This window comes from Rana temporaria, chromosome 1 (genome assembly GCF_905171775.1).
Source record: "Rana temporaria chromosome 1, aRanTem1.1, whole genome shotgun sequence".
NCBI classification, from domain to species: domain Eukaryota; kingdom Metazoa; phylum Chordata; class Amphibia; order Anura; family Ranidae; genus Rana; species Rana temporaria.
In genome coordinates, this window is record NC_053489.1 from 263,944,136 (window position 1) to 263,964,666 (window position 20,531).

General features: G+C 38.0%; 1 protein-coding gene across 1 annotated transcript in view; it reads left to right on the top strand.

The window, feature by feature from the left end:
* LOC120941686 (contactin-associated protein-like 4) overlaps nucleotides 1-20,531 on the top strand; it is a 466,073-nt gene that overhangs the window by 250,381 nt on the left and 195,161 nt on the right. Inside the window, exon 4 of the mRNA XM_040355240.1 lies at nucleotides 10,092-10,239. Within this exon, the coding sequence (XP_040211174.1) occupies nucleotides 10,092-10,239 (148 nt within the window). The remainder of the gene's footprint in view (nucleotides 1-10,091; nucleotides 10,240-20,531) is intronic.

Sequence of the window (20,531 nt, forward strand, 5' to 3'; positions counted from 1 at the left end):
CCATATTAATAGTAAAGGAAAAGCACACATTGACAATGCTAGAAACACACGCATTTCATTTTTTTTTTTTTACATTCATGCATTATGTATTCCCTTTACTGTAGATTATCATATATTTCCTCAGTAGTTACATTCGTACAGTATTCTGCATTAGGTTAACAAGTTCCATAATGGCTCTAACCCCTCATTCACATTGAATGCGGCTTTGAAATCATGCAACTTCATCTGAAATCGCACAATTTTAAAGCCGCATTTCAGTGCAACTTTAGGTGAAACTTTGAAGATATTTGTGTGGCTTCATGCACAGATGTCTATACAAGTGGCACCCAAAATCACCAAAAGTATTGCAGGATCTACTTTTTCAAGTCGGCATTGCATCAATTTGAAGATGGCCATTGCCGACAACAGAGTTTTCATGCATTTTGACCTGACAAATCGCATGACAATTTGCTCCAATGTGAACAAGGGCTAGGTTAATTTCTATTTAATGTATAAATAAATGTGAAATATAAATAGTGAAAAAAAATGTCGGTGCATACTGGGTCAGTGATGTCACAAGGAGGTTGGACCACCAGGTGACATAGACAGGTGCCCTTGTTTTACACTATCTGGCGTCTCCTTCATATTATGATCAATCTGAGCGTGGGGTGGATGGAGCTTGGATTAAATAACCTGCTATTGCACTGTTTGATCTGAGAACACATCTCCAGCTGATGACCCCTGCAAAGATTGTTACCTCAAGCTTGTTTGACCCTTCTTAATAAAGGGTCCAAGCTCTCTGGTAAGAGTCTATTGCCTGTGGTGACAGTGCATGGACAAGGTGGAGTTTTTTTGGGATTCAACTACTTGTTTGTGTTTTCTACAGTTGTATTTTAATAACCCAATATGAGATTTTTGTTTAGACCTGCTGCAAGTACCTGGGACACCCTGCGCTATACCATCATCCCTATCACTGGAGAGGCCATGAGGTATAGAGAGGGTAGACCGAAAGGGTGAGGAGTGAGGAGCGGCTGGGGGAACACAAGTGCCAATTTGCTGTTTACCAGTGTTCTCCCCTCTCTGTAGGGTCATGTTCCTACCTTCCTAAACCTAACAACCAACATCTGAATAAAGTAATGGCTGTGCATCATCAAGGAGCAAGTGGCTTATGCCCTGTTCAAATAACCCAGCCAACTCCTCCATGCCTGATGCTGGGTCAATGGCAGGGGTAGCTGTGGACAAGGAAGTAGAATAAGCCACTCTGGCAGCTGTGTTGGACTGTGTACTAGTCTCTGCTTGGGTGATGGAAGATGAGGAGGATGATGATGGCTTAGGAAGCCAGTTAACCATCTCCTCTGTATGCTGTGGCTGGATGGCACGGGAAACACCACTAAACAGAGAAAATGATGCCCTGCCTGAGGATGGACCACGTCCACCTTTGTTTGTGGACACACATGCTGCTGATTTTCTCACAGTGTCATGTGTCTGTCTCTCCTTGTTTTCCTTCCAGACTTGATGGGGGGTGCTTATTAACAAAATGTAATAAAGATGTGGAAATGTGTAGGCAAATGCACTTTAATCAATGGAAGATATACTGCATTAAACGTGAAGTAACACACTGATATATACTGCATTAAACATGCAGTAATGCACTGAAATATACTGCATTAAGCGGCAGTAGCGTACTGAAATATACTGTATTAAATGTGCACTAATGCACCAATATATACTGTGGTAAACGTGCACTAATGTTCTGAAATATACTGTGATACACATGCAGTAACACACTGATATATAGTGCATTAAATATGCACCAATACACTGAAATATACTACTTTAAATGTGCAATAATGCACTGATATATAATGGGTTAAATGTGCAGTAAAGCACTGATAAATAATGCCTTAAATGTGCAGTAAAGCACTGATATGTACTGTACTGTGTTAAACATACAGTACCGCACTTATATATACTGCATTAAACGTGCAGTACCACTCTGAAATATACTGCATTAAACGTGCAGTAATGCATTAAAATACACTGTGTAAAATGTACAGTAACGCACTGATATATACTTCGTCAAACGTGCAGTAAAACACTGATATATACTGCATTAAATGTGCAGTGATGCACTGATAAATACTGCATTAAACGTGCAGTAACACACTGATATATACTGCATTAAACATGCAGTAACACACTGATATATACTGCATTAAATGTGTAGTAATGCACTGAAATATACTGCCCTGACAAATTAAACTGAAACTAAAGTAAAAATGAATGGTCACACTACACTCACAAAAACAGACATAAAAGTAAAAATGAATGGTCACACTACACTCACAATGAACTATCACTAGATTCACACTAAACTAATATTCAACATTGACAATAGAATCACGATAGTACACTATAGTACACTAACTCACTATCAGCACTGAACAGAGCCCTGTTCTATCTCTTTCCATGCCAATATCATACTGCAAATGGCCACTATGGGGAGAATATTTTTATAGTGTGGGGGGGACTAAGAAAAATGAGCCATGATTGGATAGAGTCATCAATACTTTCTCCAATCATGGCTCTGACAATGTGACCTGATTGGGCAAAGCTTTCATTGCTTCAGCCAATCAGGGCTTCCAATGCACTGTGCATCAGTGCAGTGCATTGTGGTCATTCGGCAGGCTGAACAAACAGTCGAATGCCTGAATAATTTGGGTTTCCGTCGTATGGGCGAACAGCCAATGTTTGGCCTGAACTTATGCTCAGGATGAACCGGTTGCCCAATTCTACTTATCACGCTTGATCTTTTCAAGTTATAGAATCTGCTCTGGGTTGCAAATGTCACTATATTTGGCTTTGCTTTCAAATTCCTATAATGGTTTTTACACATTAGCACTGTAATGTGTTATCTTACCCTTTTTATGTGTGTTGTTGTGTGTACCTAGCTAAGCTCTATGGGCCAGATTCACAGACGAGATACGCCGGAGTATCTACTGATACTCTGGCGTATTTTCAAATTTGCCGCGCCGTATCTTAATTTGTGATTCACAAACAAGATACGACAGCTTTTGGCTAAGATCCGACAGGCTTACCGCTTTGTACGCCTTCGGATCTTAGCCTGCAATACTTCGACCGCCGCTGGGTGGAGTTTGCGTCGTTTTCCTGCGTTGGGTATGCAAATGAGCATTTACAGCGATCCACAAAGGTTTTCTCGTTCGTTACGTCGTCACTAGTCATTTTTTCCTGTCGCAAAGTTACGGCTGCTTTAACATTGCTTAAATTTAGACGAGCCATGTTAAAGTATGGCCGTCGTTCCCGCGTCGAATTTCAATTTTTTTTATTTTTTGCGTAAGACGTCTGGGAATACGAAAGTACGTTACGCACGTTGCCGTTCAAAAAAATGACATCACTTCGCGCAAAGCACGGCGGGAATTTAAAAACGGAGCATGCGCAGTACGTCCCACGCGGGAGTGCACCTAATTTAAATGGTACACGCCCCATTTGAATTTGGCAGACTTGCGCCGGACGCCTTTATGTTACACCGCCGTAAGTTTACAGGCAAGTGCTTTGTGAATCAGGCACTTAAGCTGAAAACTTGCGGCGGTGTAACGTAAGCGGGATACGTTACACCGCGGCGCAGGTACCCGAATCTGGCCCTATGAACCTATAATTATTGTGTTAGTATTTAGATTTTAGATTAACATTTTATATACACATGAACCACTAAAAATGTTCTTCATCAGTAGAAATACATTATTTTATTAAAAGCTTATTTACACTTTGCCTTGACATTCTAAGCTGTGTTTGTACCAATAAAAAAAGAAATGTTTGGTGTAAAAGAGGTATTACTACCAGCAAGGTTTTGCATTGAGTTTCACAAGCACCATGCCTACAGGCTCCAGTAATGAAATGAACGCAAAGCATGCCAGAGTGGGGCAGATTTACTAAAACTGGAGCGTGAAAAATCTAGGGCAGCTCCTTATAGAAACCAATCAGTTTTCAGGTTTTATCGTCAAAGCTTAATTAAACAAGCTGAAGTTGGAAGATGATTAGCTACAGATTCTGAGTGCTCCCATTTTAGTTAATCTCCCCCAGTGCTTGTAAGTTAGACCTACTGTCCCTTTAACATTTCTATTTTAATCTGGACACTGACAAACATAAAACTCAAATGATCTGTTTTAAGTCCAAGGATTTTTTTTTTTCTTTAATTAAGAAAATTGGAAATGGCTCTTGAACAGCATTATCATTATTGCACATACATGACCAATAGCTTGCATGTTTTATATTATTAAATATTTTCAATAAAAGAAGTAAAACAATAATGGCAAACTGACAAGCTAAAATGTCTGGATGATCACTCAAATTAACATGATTATCAAATCCAATCTTCCAAAACAAGAATAAACAATGCCGCCTACATTGCATTTATTAGCAAATTATCATGGAATACAATCAATGAGGAAACCACAAACAAAAGCCCTTTTGAAATAATGTTCAGCATCAAAACATTAACATCAAAGATTTAGCCACTATAAGTATTTGCTTTAGAAAAGCTGTTCACATTTTAGTTTTGTGCAAGAAATTATTATTCCTTCCAGAAGTGTTATTTTGTTCTTTTAATGCAAGATGTATCAATATCATCCTACTAGATGAGAAATATTCTAAAAGACCATAAAGGCTCTTCCTAATAAACAATGACAGACACTATTCTTCTATCCTATCCCACTCAAATTTCTCCCTGTGATGAGCTGTATCTGATGATAATTGGAAATGGCTATATCCTTGTGAAGCTGTCAATGAGGATCACACTTTTATCAAAACAAATTTCCAGAGGGGGCATCATCTTACTGCTACATTGCCAACTTCATTTAGCCATCCAAATTATTTTCAGGCACAGAATAATGTGGTGAAGACCTATTCCTAAGTGGCATCACTTACATAACAGTTTTCATTTTTACAGTAAAGAGATAAAAATTCGACTATAGTGGCATGTATAAATATTGCAAACCACTGGTTAAATTTTCAAATTTACGGACCAATGTTTGCAAAGTAAGCTGCTATAACTGAGCTATATAGATGTTAAAGAACATCTGTATATCAATAATAAACAAAATGCTGTAAAGGAAAAGGGTATCAACCGCTATACTGACCTTTTCTATAAGGAGGGTTCTTAAGCTTCCCTTAGGGTTTTGGGGTGTTTATAAGCTTTCCTTTGAGACCAGAAAAATCAAGAGTTATACATATATGGTTTAAACACAAGAGGCATGTGTATTCTTACTTGAATCATATCGACTTTTGCCGCGTACAGACGATCGGACATTCCGACAACAAAACCGTGGATTTTTTCCGACGGAATGTTGGCTCAAACTTGTCTTGCTTACACACGGTCACACAAATGTTGTCAGAAATTCCAAACATCAAGAATGCGGTCACGTACAACACATTACCACGAGCCAAGAAAAATGAAGTTCAATGACTCGGAGCAATGCGTCAAATTGATTTCGAGCATGTGTAGGATTTTTGTGCATCAGAATTGGCTACAGACGATTGGAATTTCCGACAAGAACTTTTGTTGTCGGAAACATTGAGAAAAATTGAGAACCAGCCCTCAAACATTTGTTGTCAGAAATTCCTACAGCAAATGTCCGATGGAGCATACATACGGTAGGATTTTCCGACAGCAAGCTCACATCGAACGTGTGTACGCGGCATTTGTGTATTTTTTTTAAATCTGTGCATTAATCCAGTAAAACAACTATTGCATTTTGCCTACGTATAAGCTTTGTGCCATAAAAACTGATCACTGCTGCTCTCCCTACTTGTTCAGGGTCACTGGCCTTGTATCCTTCACCCAGGTCATTATCTGTCGGCTACATGCAGTGTTTTAATCTGCTGAGGACCCCCCACAACTTTACTTTCTGCACAGGCTATATGCAGTACAGTGATGATGTCCTCAATACTGTTACATCGTAATACCTGGGAATGGGAATGGGTATCAGGGAATGGGTTTTCATTTTTTTTTTGCCACACTTAACTGTAACAGACTCAGCTGTCAATTGGAGCTGCAGAATACAGCCTTTTAAAAAAAAAAAAAAAAACAACACATGGGCAATACCAACCTTTCATATTGCACCTACCTACCTATACCTAAAATGCATATTATTTTCCCCCTAAACTTAAAGTGTTACTTAACCCAGAACCTGCATTCACTTTATCTGGTCTCCCACAGTACACAGAACATGGAAATGCAATTATTTTTGTAAATATAAACTGCTAAATACCTTTTTTCATCAGCAGCATATGTGACTTTTATCAGTTCCTAGTAAAGCTTGTAGGAGGAGTTTTCATTCTCCCCTGATCTTCTGTCTGGGAATGTCTGGACAGTACTGATTGGCGCTATGCTAATCAAATGCGCCCTTGCTCTGTATATATCAGATTATTTTTTGGAGACAGTGGGAGAAGAGAAGTATCAGAGAGACAGCTTTAGTCAGACCAGTCTGAAAAATGTAACACAACTACAGCAGCTATATCTGCAGACAGTGAAACTGAATGCAAATCTGATTAAAGGTGATAGGTTATTTTTTTTATCAACTGTTTAAAGTGCAATATTAATAGACAAACCAACAATAACCACATCAGCCAAATAAAATGTCTTACTCATTGATGCTGCAGTAGAAAAAAATCTAATTTGATTGATTTCAGTAAGGCCCCGTACACACGACCGAACATGTTTGCTGAAACTGGTCCGCGGACCAGTTTCAGCAGACATGTTCGGTCGTCTGTACAGCCGAGCGGACAGGATTCCAGCGTACATTTGCCCGCCGGGCCTTTTTCGAGCAGGCAAATGTTTCTAAACTTGTTTAGAAACATGCCCGCTGGAATCCTGTCCATCGGACATGTTCGGTCGTCTGTACAGACTTACTGTACAAGTCCGAGTGGCCGCCATCCTTGCATGCGTCGAATGACTTTGACGCATGTGTGGAAGCATTAAACTGCCAGGGCCGCGCACGTAGCCGCGTCATCTTTTTTTTTATGCACAAATGAGAAATGGGTAAAAATTATGAAAGAAATTATAATTTTTAGTATAAATAGGATTTATATGCTTGCCTGTAATTATATACGCATATAAAATATATAATTTTCCACATTGTATACCAGGAGCTAAATTATCATGGCACCTAATCAACAGTTTGGAAAAAAACGACCAGACAGAGCAAAACATGACCTAACACTCATGGAAAGTAGATATAGGTATAATGTTTTTGTGATACTCTCATGCACCAATTCATTTTAATAGGGTCAGAAAAAAATCTCATCAATCGGTGAATATGTTTTCAAAGAAGGAAAAAAGTAGACAAAAATTTCTGCAGACCAGAGATTCATTTTCTACTGGGAGCAATGAATGGTACACATATGAAGCTTTGTGAAAAGTCCATATAGCCTCTCCCTTGCACATTGTTTTATTTTCATTTCAATGGAAAGACATCTTCTCCTGCAACTTTGCCCTTACCATTTCTCAAAATCCTATTGGGTAAAGGTCATAAAAAAAAGTTCCTCTCTGTACTCAACCCTAGGGCAAACTCTGTCCTAAGGAAAATGTTGTATTACTTCCCCACAAACTATTCCTTATTCATATGCACAACTTGCAGGAAAACTTGAGTTTAATTGCATACTCAATGAGGATATTTGAACACATTGAAACATTATTTAGGTCACTTGCTTGGTTTAATGTAACAGAGTTGCTAAGTTTTCTGGCAACTAAATACATTTTACTGTGAATAAATAAATGCATATGCCACATCTTTTTTAAAAGCTAAATTGTTTTTAATCTATATGTAAATTCTATTTTAAGTTTAGTTCATTTGTATAGATATGTTAGATAATGCTTCTAGCATTCAAGTAAATCTACTGATAAATGTAAGCACATGCTTACAAGTAAGTGTAAGTGTATATTAGGATATTTGTGCTTTTTTTTTTTGTTTTTTGTTTTTTTAACTAACAATTCCAGATTAGCTTTCTTACAGTTAAAGGTTTGTTTTTTTAATTTCTGGTGGGGAAGTTTTTACTGTTAAATTGCATTACATTGTTTTAAAGCTAATTTGTTATTCAGTGCCAACAGAATCAGCTTTATTTTCATTTTCAGGTCCAGAACTTTTTTTGTATTTTTTAGACAGTGCATTCACTATAATAGGTATCATAGTGAACATTTTATACTTTCAAAACATTAAAGAATGAAGATTTCTAGATTTTAAGCTCTAACGAGCAGGGCCCTCTGATCCCTCTTGTATTGATTTGTATTGTGACTGTACTGTCTTCCCTGATGTAAAATGCTGTGTAAACTATTGGCGCTATATAAATCCTGTATAATAATAATAATAATAATAATAATAATAATAATTGCATTTGAAAAATGTCAGTAATGCTCCTCTTTAAGAGGGTGTAAATAAAAATAAGAATAAATAAAAATCATCCCAAACACAAAGTATTGGGGATCCCAGATAACAAAATCTTATTATGCAATTATGAATAATTATTCTTTAGATTTGGCAACAAAACTGGGGGGGGGTTGAACCTAAGCTCCCTAGGGCATCTGTACCTCAGATAGTCACTTAAGAACTCCATGACAGCTTTCTGTAGCTGAAAGAGTCACTGCAGCAGATGTAAATGTAAATTCCAGTGCAAAGGGATGTTTCAAATTAGGTGGTTTGGAGGTAGGGTGCATTGTGCTGCACCTGTTCCAAGCTTTCATTTCTATCAATAATTTCCTGTACTAATCCAGAACAGTGAATAGTATATTGAACCCCCTTTTTATTGCTGATAAACATACAAAATCATTAGGTATTATTAAATCATAATGCTATAAGTCATTAAAATACTACCATGTTAAGCCTGCTGATATGTTAACAAGGCATATACATGTTTCAGAAATACCATATTATTTTAAAATGCTTTGTGGTGTTTTTACTAAATACTACCATCCATGTTATGTGGATTTAACTTGTTCGGAAAGCACAAAGGAAGTCAGAGTGCCAAATGGTGAGTGACAAGACAGTAGGGCCATACACTCCCCTTCTCAAGCTACTGGCTAGAAAGGCATGCTGGATGCAGGGTTTTTCAACGTGTGGATGATTTGAAGTTGTCCAATGACTACCAGTTTTTAGTTTCTAGTTTTTACCTTATAGCCAGAGCAGATATGTTGAGAGAGTAGAATTATTCCAGTAGGTTAGAAATCATGCCCCATTTGCTAATGTTCACACTCTGATAGATATTCTGTCATTGCCAGGTTGCCAGTCCTGTTTCCTTTCATCTCTTAGTTCTTACAAGTACAGTAGTAACATTCAGTCAAACAGAACACATACCATTTAAAACTTTTATCTGCCTACATGAAGGTAATTTCTTAAAAAAAAGAAAGCATATTATGTTACAGAGTAAATTACCTAAATTCTTGTTAAAATGAAAGGGTAATTTGTCATCCGTTGTAGCTTTCACGGCCTGCATTGAATTGCTGTCAAACATGGGGATCAGAGATGAATGCAAATTGAATATTTAATCCCTTTAAGTTAGCTGCATGTAATGATTTTCTATGAATGTATTCTTAAAAAAGAAGTGTGGGATTAAAAAAATAAATAAACAGGCATACTTATTTAGGTGAATGCAGTATTGATTTGAAGCTGCATCTGTCCCCCACTGCCTCTACACTGGGAAATGAGTGACCAAAGACAGCTAGCCACTCAATTTTCGGGTCTGCTCAGAGCACAGACTGGCAGTCTCTGCTCTGTGCTATAACCCTCCAGTGCCAAGCTGGTAGGAGGAGGGAGAGGCTGGCCCAGTCTACCAACAGCATGCTGAGAGGCTGAGCCAGCTGCCTGTCAGGCATCTGGGTGGATCCCTACATTATTGTGGGATCACTACAGAGCCTGGACCTGCTCTGTGACACCAGCCAACAACAGATGTTAGCCCATACTTTCTCTATTAAGTAACCAGAAATATTTGTGACTAGAAGGCTTGTGTGCTTCAAAATAAGTTTCTCCACCAAACGTGCACTATTATTTAAAAACAAAAACACAATAGATGTAATGTACAAGTAAATCTTCTTCCTTTTTCAGGCATTCATTGGAAATACAAATGCTGACAGTGTTGTTCAACATAAGCTTCAGAATCATATAAGAGCAAGATACCTGCGTTTCACTCCTTTGAACTGGAACTTGAATGGCAGGATAGGAATGAGAGTGGAAGTGTATGGATGTACATACAGTAAGTAACAGAACATTGACTACTCGTTACCACTGTTTTGAGGACCACCCAACTTGTTCTTGGGAATATAATATATTTTTTGCAATTTTAGGCTTTTATATGTCCTTTCAGGTGTGTTTCAGATAATGTGCATTTTGTTATCCTGTTTTTTTTTTATATAGTAAAACAAATGTATTTTATTAAAGTAGGTCAAATTAAAATGATAATATTAATTACTATGATGTAGTGATCTTGGAATATATAATGTGTAGTATAGGCCCTCAAGCAACCCAACCACTACTTATAAAGAACAAAATGTTTTCCTTTCCCTAGATCTGTCTTGCTCAAATTTACCACAGAGGAACCATTAAAATACTGATTTCAGAGACCCCTTAACTTTATTAGCTACAGCTCATGATACAATATTATAATTCTGTAAATTGAATGTTTCGACATATATACAAGAATAGGGAAAATGGAAAACATATAGCATTTGGAATCCAATTGTCATGAAATTAAAAACATAATAATAACAGTAATTAAAAAAATGCAATGCTCCTTTACATTGGTGGTTAGTGTAGTGCCCCTTACATTAATGGGCAAGTAAAAAATACCCTCTTACTTTGATAATCAGTGAAAACATGCTTCTTTTACTTTGGAGATCAAAGTAAAAGTGACCTCATACATTGAGGGTCAGTATACAAGTGCTCTCTTGTATTGAAGGGTCAGTGAAAGACAATTCCATACACACAGGATTGATAAACAAATTTCAGGGGGGGTAGGGGTTTGGGAACTGCCCTATGAAGCATATACCAAAGGAAAAAAACCTTAGATGAGGGTCTGGTATAAATGTTAATGAGAAACCCCGCCAGAAAAAAATAACAGTGGTTCCCCCTAAAAATACATTCCACATGGGTCCCCCCCTAAAAATACATTCCATATCCCTTTGGATCTGGCATGGATTTTAAGGATAGAACCTCTTGCAAAAAACAAGAAAAAATATCATGTGTCCACTACCAAAATCCACACCAGATCCTTATCTGAGCAAGCAGCCTAGCTGACCAGGAAGGGGGAAGAAAACCATGCAACCTCCTTGTCTCCCTGACACATATCCTTAGCCTTGGGAGGGTGAATACATAGTACCCCTTCTCAGTCACATTAAAACACAAATAGTACATAAACACACATATATTGACATTGATTAATAAATTAATTAATTAATTAATATTCAATACATGTTGTAAATCCATTGCGCTCATGGCATCCACGGTTGCAGATCCACATCAATCACGATGAACAATGCTCACCAATGCAATCTGCTCCCCATGGCTGCTTGCTTTAAATACTAGTTACTGGTCCCCATCACAGAATGTAAACAAAAGGAAAAGGTCTCCAAGTTGACCTCATTGACCAAATATGAACATGATCAAATTTGGACAATGACATCACTGGGATTCCCACAGTGATTCCAGACCAAACCAGCAGCTCCTGCCTTTTCTCTATAAATCATGTACTATCTTATCTATTCTAGATGTCGGAAATATTTGTGACAGTTCCGTAAATCAGTTTGCAAAGATTGCATTAGTGTTTTTATGGAGACAATGTTTTACCAGAAAGGGAGAGATTGAAAACCTGCAACAGGGAAACAGACAACAACAAAAAAAAGCGGTAGTAAACTCTCTTTTTAAAAAAAAAAAAAAAGCTCTAGTCCTTCACCACTCTAAAAATCCTTCCCCACTAAAAAGAGTTTCAGTTATGAGTGAATAACTTGTATAGCGCGGCAAATGCGAACTCAATCGCCTCAAGGTGCTTGGCATCCAGCGTCGTACCAGTCTTTCAGAAGAGGTGGGTCTTTAGTTTTTTCCTAAATGCCCGATGGTTTTCCTCCAAGCGGATGGTAGTGGGTAGAGCATTCCAGAGCCATGGTCCTTGGACCGAAAATCTACGTTCTCCCTTCGATTTGTAGCGGGATTTAGGAATTTGGAGAAGGTTTTGGTTGGTTGACCGGAGCACGCGCTTGGTGACATAGGGTTTTATTTTCTCGCTTAAGTATTGGGGAGCCTTCCCCTGTATACATTTGTGGGTGAGGCAGAGCGTCTTGAATGTCACCCGGTCCTGTACGGGCAGCAAGTGGAGGGACCTCAAGACCGGGGAGACTGATTATGAATACCTTTTCAAAGTGCTGATTGGTCTACTGAGTTATGTTCAGGCACAGAAGACTTGGTACAACCACTTATTTTATTCCAACTATCCAAAAAGATTTAACTTATCTGCTATACCTGGACATGACCCATTGATTTTAAATATAGCATGTCTCTTAGATTGTAAGCTCTAATGAGCAGGGCCCTCTTATTCCTCCTGTATTAAATTGTATTGTAACTGTACTGCCTACCCTTACATTGTAAAGAGATGCACATAATGTTGGTGCTATATATATCCTGTTTTATCATAATAATAATAATTTCATATACCTAATACGCGTTTATCAGAAAAGTCACATGACATTTTGCAGGAAAACAGTGACTACAACATGCAGCGATTCCTAGACACTGTTTACTCATATGTAAAACAAAACAAAAAATGATTGAAATTAACAATATTAATAACATATTGCATCATAAACTATTTTGGAAATTAAGTAATCAATAATTTGTAAATCAAGTAATTTGAACTACAATTGGCTAACACACTGTTACCAAATATAACTGAACATGTGAAAACAGACTAACACTGACTAAAACATACATAATTACATTTCAAGACAAGCAAATGGCCCATGCCATCTTTCCATAATGGTAGTTGAGTTGCATTGGATTTTAGTAAGCACCTTTGGCATGGTGTGCCTGTAAACACTCTTGGTAATTTTGTCTTTTCTTTATGTCATATGCCACATTTGATTATCCCAACCACTCCAGCTGTGCCTCTACTAGTATAATCAGCAAAGCTGGAATCACCTTCTTTGAGACTGGCAGCACCAATAAGCCAATTTCAAGCCAAAGCCTTTTAAGAGTTGAGAATCTAATTAGGCATTTGTCCCATCACAGGTGGGTCCAAATGTTAAGCGTGAAAAAGCTCTTTATCATTTTGACCACCTGGCTTTTGCTATGGCTCCTCAATGAGGGTCCTTTGTTATTTGGAACCCTGTGCAATTACACAGGCAAAACTGGCATAGGGACAGCAAAATAATTGCAGGGTAAAAGTATAAATGTTACAACACCTTTATCTTAGTTGAACTTTCTTATGTTGTATACTAGTATTTTTGCACACAATGTCATAATTCAAATTCTTTAAACACCATTGCTAATACATTATGGGACACTCATTTAATTTAGAATTCTCTGATAAACCTTAGACATTTGATTTCTTTGTAGGGATAAGCTTAAGGTTTAATCTAAACATAGATCCAGATCAAACTTTGGTTGTTTAGGCATTCATCTGATCACTGGACTTTTTGCTCACTTAGTGGGAGATACATTTTAAATAAAGTAACAGTATTCCTACTGATACTATAGGGCAGCTATCTTGCTGTCAGTGTTTGATTAGGAAGTGACAGGTGCAGGAACCACAGTCTTAGCAACCCGTGAATCAGCTAGTCCCATTTTAAACTAAAGCTTTTTTTGTGTAAAAAAAATTATACCACCCCCACATTTCCTAGCAAGCAAGACTGCATGCTTGGATAAGGGTCTGGTAGAGATTTTGTGAGGATGCCATACTTCCTATTTTTTTTCTTTTTTATGTAGGCGGTATTAGTTAAAGAGAGGGGCACATGTTCACCTCCCACCTTTCCTGGCAAGCAAGGCTGCATGCTCAGATGAGGTTCTGGCATGGGTTTTGGGAGGACCTCATTCCTTTTTTTTTTTGGATGAACTCACTGAATGAACAGGGAGTGTTCTGTACAGAGGATTCCTGCTTATTTTCAAACTGAAAGCATAGGAAACACAGTTTGTTTCAGGTATGAATTAACACAGAAGTGTTACTGTGTTTATACAGGAAGGAAAATAATTAGTAAACATGACATTTTTACTGATTACCCCACTTTCTATCCTGATTCCCTGTATGCCTGCGGCAGCTGACGGCTGGCAAGGAAGGAGAGGAGAATAAGTCTGGAGTGCTGTAGGGGGAAGCGACGTAGAAACAGAAGACTGTCGGGAATCAGAACAAACAGTGAAGTGGGGTAGAAAAAGGGGCACAAAAGAACACAGCATGCAATCACAGGAATACAGAGGAAAGCAGTGCAGTGCTGGCAGCATTAGCAAATGAGAGGGTCACATTTTTATTGAACAGCAGGGATCAAAGGCTTTCCAGCCACTGATCACAGCTAGTTTTTTTTATTGAAAAGAGTCTGGGAGATAGTTCTGCTATAGATTCCATATGCTTATAGCAGGAGGGAGAATGCAGTTGACATAAGGCATACTGACCTGGCCAGCTGGTAGCAGTTCTCTTCCTCTGTATGCCTGATACTCCATTCTAAATGCCAGTTTTGCCCATCTGAACTTAAATAATGTTCACTGCAAACCAAACCTAAGTACGTTAACCTCATCAATATTCCTTTAGTGATACAGGATCAATACACTGTTATAAAAGAGTTTTTATTATTATTTGTATTTATTGGTGGTGTCTTGCTTTGTAATCATACATTTTTATTTGCACTACTATTGCAACATTGTAATATTTTAGCTCTTTCTTTTAATATTCCAGAGGCTTTTAATAATCTAAAATATACATTTACTAATGGGGAGCATGCACAGGCAAACAGTGTTTTCCAGAGGTGTAACTAGAACCTTCAGGGGCCCGGTGCATGAAACTATGACCCTTAGCCAGGACCCTTTCCTCTGAGCCCAGGGCCCTTCCCTCTGAGCCTGGTGGTGGAATGCCAAGGCCTAGTCGCAAGTACCACCATTGTGACCCTGGTAGTTCCAACTTAAGTGTCAGTAGTTTTTTATCTATGTTATTTTATTTATTTTATTATTTTTTACCATTTCATTTATTTATTTTTTAATCAAAGACACATTTGGGGGCTTTGGTGAAATATCACGGCTCTAAACAGACCTCTGATGTTCCACTTTTGAGACAGAGAAATGAGATTGAGCCCTCAATCTCTATCTCTGTATCTTAAATGATACAATTTGCATTTGTTGGAGTACAGAAAATTAGCCTTTGGATGCCAACCTATAGAGTAAGTATGATATGTAGGATTTTAAGACAATACACACATTTATTATATTAATCATTTTATGTTAGGGGTAATTTGATGGATAAAGCTAGACACACAATGCACATTTTGACTGATTCCTGAGGAACAACCAAAAGTCACTTAGCAGGTGCTCTTTGTTCAATCAACTTTTGTTGATGGTCCTTGCTAAGAATTTTTCAGCCAAACAGAGGCTGAATCCAGTCAGATTATTTTGGTGTCAAAATACGACTGCAGCCATAGGTTCCAGGGCTGATCCATTCGTAACATGTTACACCCTGAATATGTTACAAAAGTTGAGCTTATGCTTTAAGTTAGTACTGGTAAGCTTGATTGTTTGATATAAAAACTTGTATGTGACAAACCATGAGAGGATTTTTAGTTTTAGCTTAGCTGCCTCAAAGACAAACACTCTATCTTGTGCATGATAGTAGTTTCCCTAGGTTATTTTCATAAGAGGGATTGTGAGTGCACATTTTTTAAATTTTAACATATTTATTTTTGTTTAATACACTAGTGGCGCACATGTTGTCACTTTTTCTTGCATCGATCAAAAGTGGAGTATAGACGTGGTCCTTCCCAAGTAAAAGCTAAAAGAGAGTTAATGTTCTGTGTGCAAGCAGTACACAAGGATTGCTATTACCCCCCCCCCCCCCATGTGATAGCAGTGGTCTATTGTCACACATGCCAGTAAGAGTAGTAGTTTTAGGGTCATCATTCACAGTTAATGCTAAACTGATTATCTGTAAGGGCATTTAAAACGTTGCCAATTAATGATTTTGGTTAAAATCATCAATCATCAATTTTGCAGTTGTTAAGGCTTCATGTACACCATGTACACTGTGCTCCTTTGGATACCTTTTCTTGTTACAGGTATAATTATTCTGGCCATTAGATGTGCATGTTTATGTGCGTTTATGCACTTTTTGTCTGCTAAATGCTTCTCTCTAATGTGCAAGTGATGTTTTTTTTTTGCTTCTAAACACCCCTGCCTTTAAACACCTGTAAACACCCACGTAATCCAGCATGGAGGGGTGTTTAGAGGGAGAAGAGAAAAAAAACATCAAATGCCTGTAAAGCAGGCATTTGAGCTGCAGTGTGCATGAGGCCTTAATCTGTGAAATTGTAAGGCTTTACATGTTTGGTATCTGTTTACTCAAACTCATTTGTTTTTATCTCACTGTTTTAGGCACAAAAATTTACTTTAGAGCCGATTCACACTGGGGCGGCACGACTTCGGGGGCGACTCGGTAAGGCGTCCTAAAAAACGACTTCAGAGGCGACTTGCAAAATGACTTCTGTATAGAAGTCAATGCAAGTCGCCCCGAGTCGCCCCCGAAGTCGTACAAGAACCTTTTTCTAAGTCGAAGCGACTTGCGTCGCTCCTATTAGAACGGTTCTATTGAATAGAATGGGAGGCGACTTGTCAGGCGGCTGAGTCGCCGGATGAGTCGCCCCAATGTGAACCGGCTCTGAGCATATTTGTTTACCAAAATATTGGGTTTGATAAAGAGTGACATAAAAATTGCAACTACAATCATTAAAATCAGTAAAATAAAAAAAAACATTTCATACAAAATATATAATGCTTGGAGGTTCAAACTAATCTTCATTCCTAAAATGTGCATTTTAACATGTATGCAAAAACAAAAATTCAAAAATTACCCCAGCAGTGAAAGGATCAAAGAGATATATTTAAATAAAGAATACTATATAAATTAGAAATTGAATTGGAAGCACAGTTTTAACAAAGTGAAGTACTTTTGGACATTTAAGGCTATGTGCTAACAATCCAAATATGCAGTACAAATGTGTGATCTGATTCATAATAAACCAGAGCTAATTTTAAATTAAGTGTTGATATACTGTTTTTCTGTTTTTGGCTTAAGTGGACTCAATTGTATGCGTCCATGTGGCTTTTGCATTTTTCTAGATGCAAGAATAAATATTGCTTTTTTATTAAAGTAAACAATCTTATATATGGGAAGCATGAATTCATATACCTCACAGTTGCTACATAGATATTACCCTTACATCCCAGTTTATAGCTAGTAATTTTGGTGCCTTACTGGTAAGTAATTTATGGGGTGATAGGAAATAACGAAGTCTGAACTTTCCTAAACTATAGCGTATGTACATCTGTGCTGCTTGTTTCATCTCTGAAGTTCAGAAAGTGATGTTTTCCTGGCAGCTGATTGTTCACATAGTTCCTCTTTCACCTTCTCAGGGTCCTGTAAAAAGCACCATTATAATATATTGCAAGTAAAAGGTTAGAACCAAGATATTGGAGCTTTGCTAACCTTTCTCTAAAACTCAAAATTTTATTATGCTGCTGGTTACAGTACCCTGACAGAGAAACGCAAAGAATTTGCAGGCACTAAACCGACTTTCTTAAAGCTAAACTCAAGGCAGATGTAACAAATGCAACAAATTACTACAGCATTAATAAATATATGTTTTTAAATGCAAGTAGTATACATTTTTTTTAATTTGACTTTGTATGAGCCTCTTGCAATGCCGGTACCTTTATTCATGCAGGCAGAAGACTGGCAGTGCCCCATTAAAAGTCAGCAAGAGCAGCAATTTCCTTACAGGAGGATCAGAAGAAGATTAAAAATCTGATGATGTTTGGAAATAAGTAATTGGTTAGGGTACACATTATTGTACTTTCAGATGATAATCACTTGCCAAAATTTCCACAAGACTTTGTAGGATCATTTTATAAGGGAGGAGCAGAAATAGCAGCACGCGTTGGGTGCCACTACATTACTCCAATATTCTTAAAGAAAAAAAATGAGGTGCTTTTTAGTTGTGTGTATTTTTTCATCTTACATTTACCCATAAGCACTGGTGGACTGGTAAGAGGTTCACATGACCCTAAAACCAGTTAATCAGGAAAGGCACAAACAACTACTTGCCCCCATAGTGGGTCAGCTTGTTGTTAGATGAACCTTCATCTTGCTGGCACCCCCTCTCTGGGTACTAGAGGTGCCAATGAGATTAGTACTTGTTGGCACTGGGACTTTAGGAGACCCACATTTTTTTGGAAGTCCCTCTCAAAACATCCTAAAATTCTGAAAGGCATGTGGACTGATAACTGCATAGCATGCTCACTGATTCCATGTTATGGAAAAAAACACCCTGCATACCTGATGTGCTGGTTAGCTTTGTTGGGGGATATCTATCTATCTATCTATCTATCTATCTATCTATCTATCTATCTATCTATCTATCTATCTATCTATCTATCTATCTATCTATTGTTTACAGTGGAAAGAAATGACATGCTGCTAGCATTCAGTATGCAAGGTGATGAAACAGTTTTTACACAGGTTCAGCACCATGGATAGCATATCTCAGCATGTGAATGAATGAAGTCATATTATTTACCAAAAGCAGCTTAAAACAGTTCTACAAAGATTAAGGTGTCAGTTTATGAAACAGTGAACAGCCCATAAACAGCTTATGAAGCAGAGATAATCGGGGGGAGAAGTGTTTGAATTTGTTCTCCCGACGATTATCTCCACACACAGAGAATCCTCATAGACTGACACAGTAAACGGCCAGTTTATGGAGCTGTGATCTGAGCGCTTCACTGGCGATCTGTGTCAGAATTCACACTCCCCGAATCACCATTTCAGAGCTGGTGACGCGGGGAGTGAAGAGGGAATCCCGGGGGATCTGAGGAGGAAGGAGGAAGATTTTTAACTTCTTTCTACCTCGTTCAGACCCCCCAACACAGTAACCATGTCCCCCTGTAATATTTATGTGTATACATATATATATACATACATATATATAATGTATATAATTTATCACTGCTTAATAAACTGACATCTCTGTGTTTCTGTGAATTTCTGGTACTGTAATCTCGTAAGGTCTCACGAGATTCCAGTATCAGGGGCCGTTCTCCACTGTAGTGTGAAGTGTTGGTAGATTACTTCACTCCTCCAAGGGTGAAGCGATCTTCTCCGCTTCACAAACAGGAACACAGAGGAGAAAAATCTCCTGAATGCCGGAGAATGGGGTTGTAAAGGTTCATGTTTTTTCACTTAATGCATCCTATGTATTAAGGTGAAAAAACATCTTAAGATTTGCAGCCCCCCCGTTTTACTTACCTGAGCCCTGGAAGTCCTGCGTCACGAACATGCTCTTCCTTTCCCTTGTCTTCTCTGCTCTTCATTGGATAGATTGATAGCAGCGTAGCCATTGGCTCGCTCTGCTGTCAATCAAATCCAATGATGCGTCCACCAGGGGGAGGGGCCAAGTCCTGTAGTAGTTGGCTATAGATGCCGAATACAGGACTCGGGAGTGAGCCTGCAAGGTATCCCCCTTGGGAGAGCGCTTCCCAGGGGGGTTACCAAAAGTGAGGAGGAGCCGAGACAGCAGCCGTGGGACCCCAGAAAACGCTGTTCTGGGCCACTCTGTGCAAAACGAGCTGCACAGTGGAGGTAAGTATAACATGTATGTTATTAAAAAAAATTAAATAAACCTTTACAACCTCTTAAATTAAAAGGTGAAAAATATCTGCTGTTCTACTATAAAGAGTCACCCTTACAAGATGCAATTTATCAGTTGCATAATACATAAAGTGAGCCTTGACAGAAAATGTTTCCTTTTCAGTCTTACATTGGCAAATGTCTTTGGCAAATCTATAAAAAGTACTCCACAGTGTTGCCAATACAATGGGAAAATAGAAGCTGAACATAGTTCTGCCAAGTTCAATAGGTAACTTCTGTACTTGCAGGGAATTTAAAGGGATCAAACAGGGAGAACTGTTCTGTATTGTGAGATGTAATGCAAATGTGGTTTTGTTTGTTGTTTACTTTTTTATATTTTGCCTTGTCATACATTTTAAAGGCTATGGTTTGTACTGACTCACTTTTCTGCCTGTTCATTCCAAAGATAACTATATATTTAGGTTTTAGATATTAGATATAAGATGACTACTGATTTGTAAGAATACCATTAACATTAACTTGTCTAAATAGCACATCCTTATCTGAAAGTACTTTCAGCTTCCCTTACCATATGAACTTAACACACATACCCGTGCTGTCATTTCTCAACACGGACAGATTAGATTAGATTCTACAATGAATAAAGTGTATCACAGATAAAG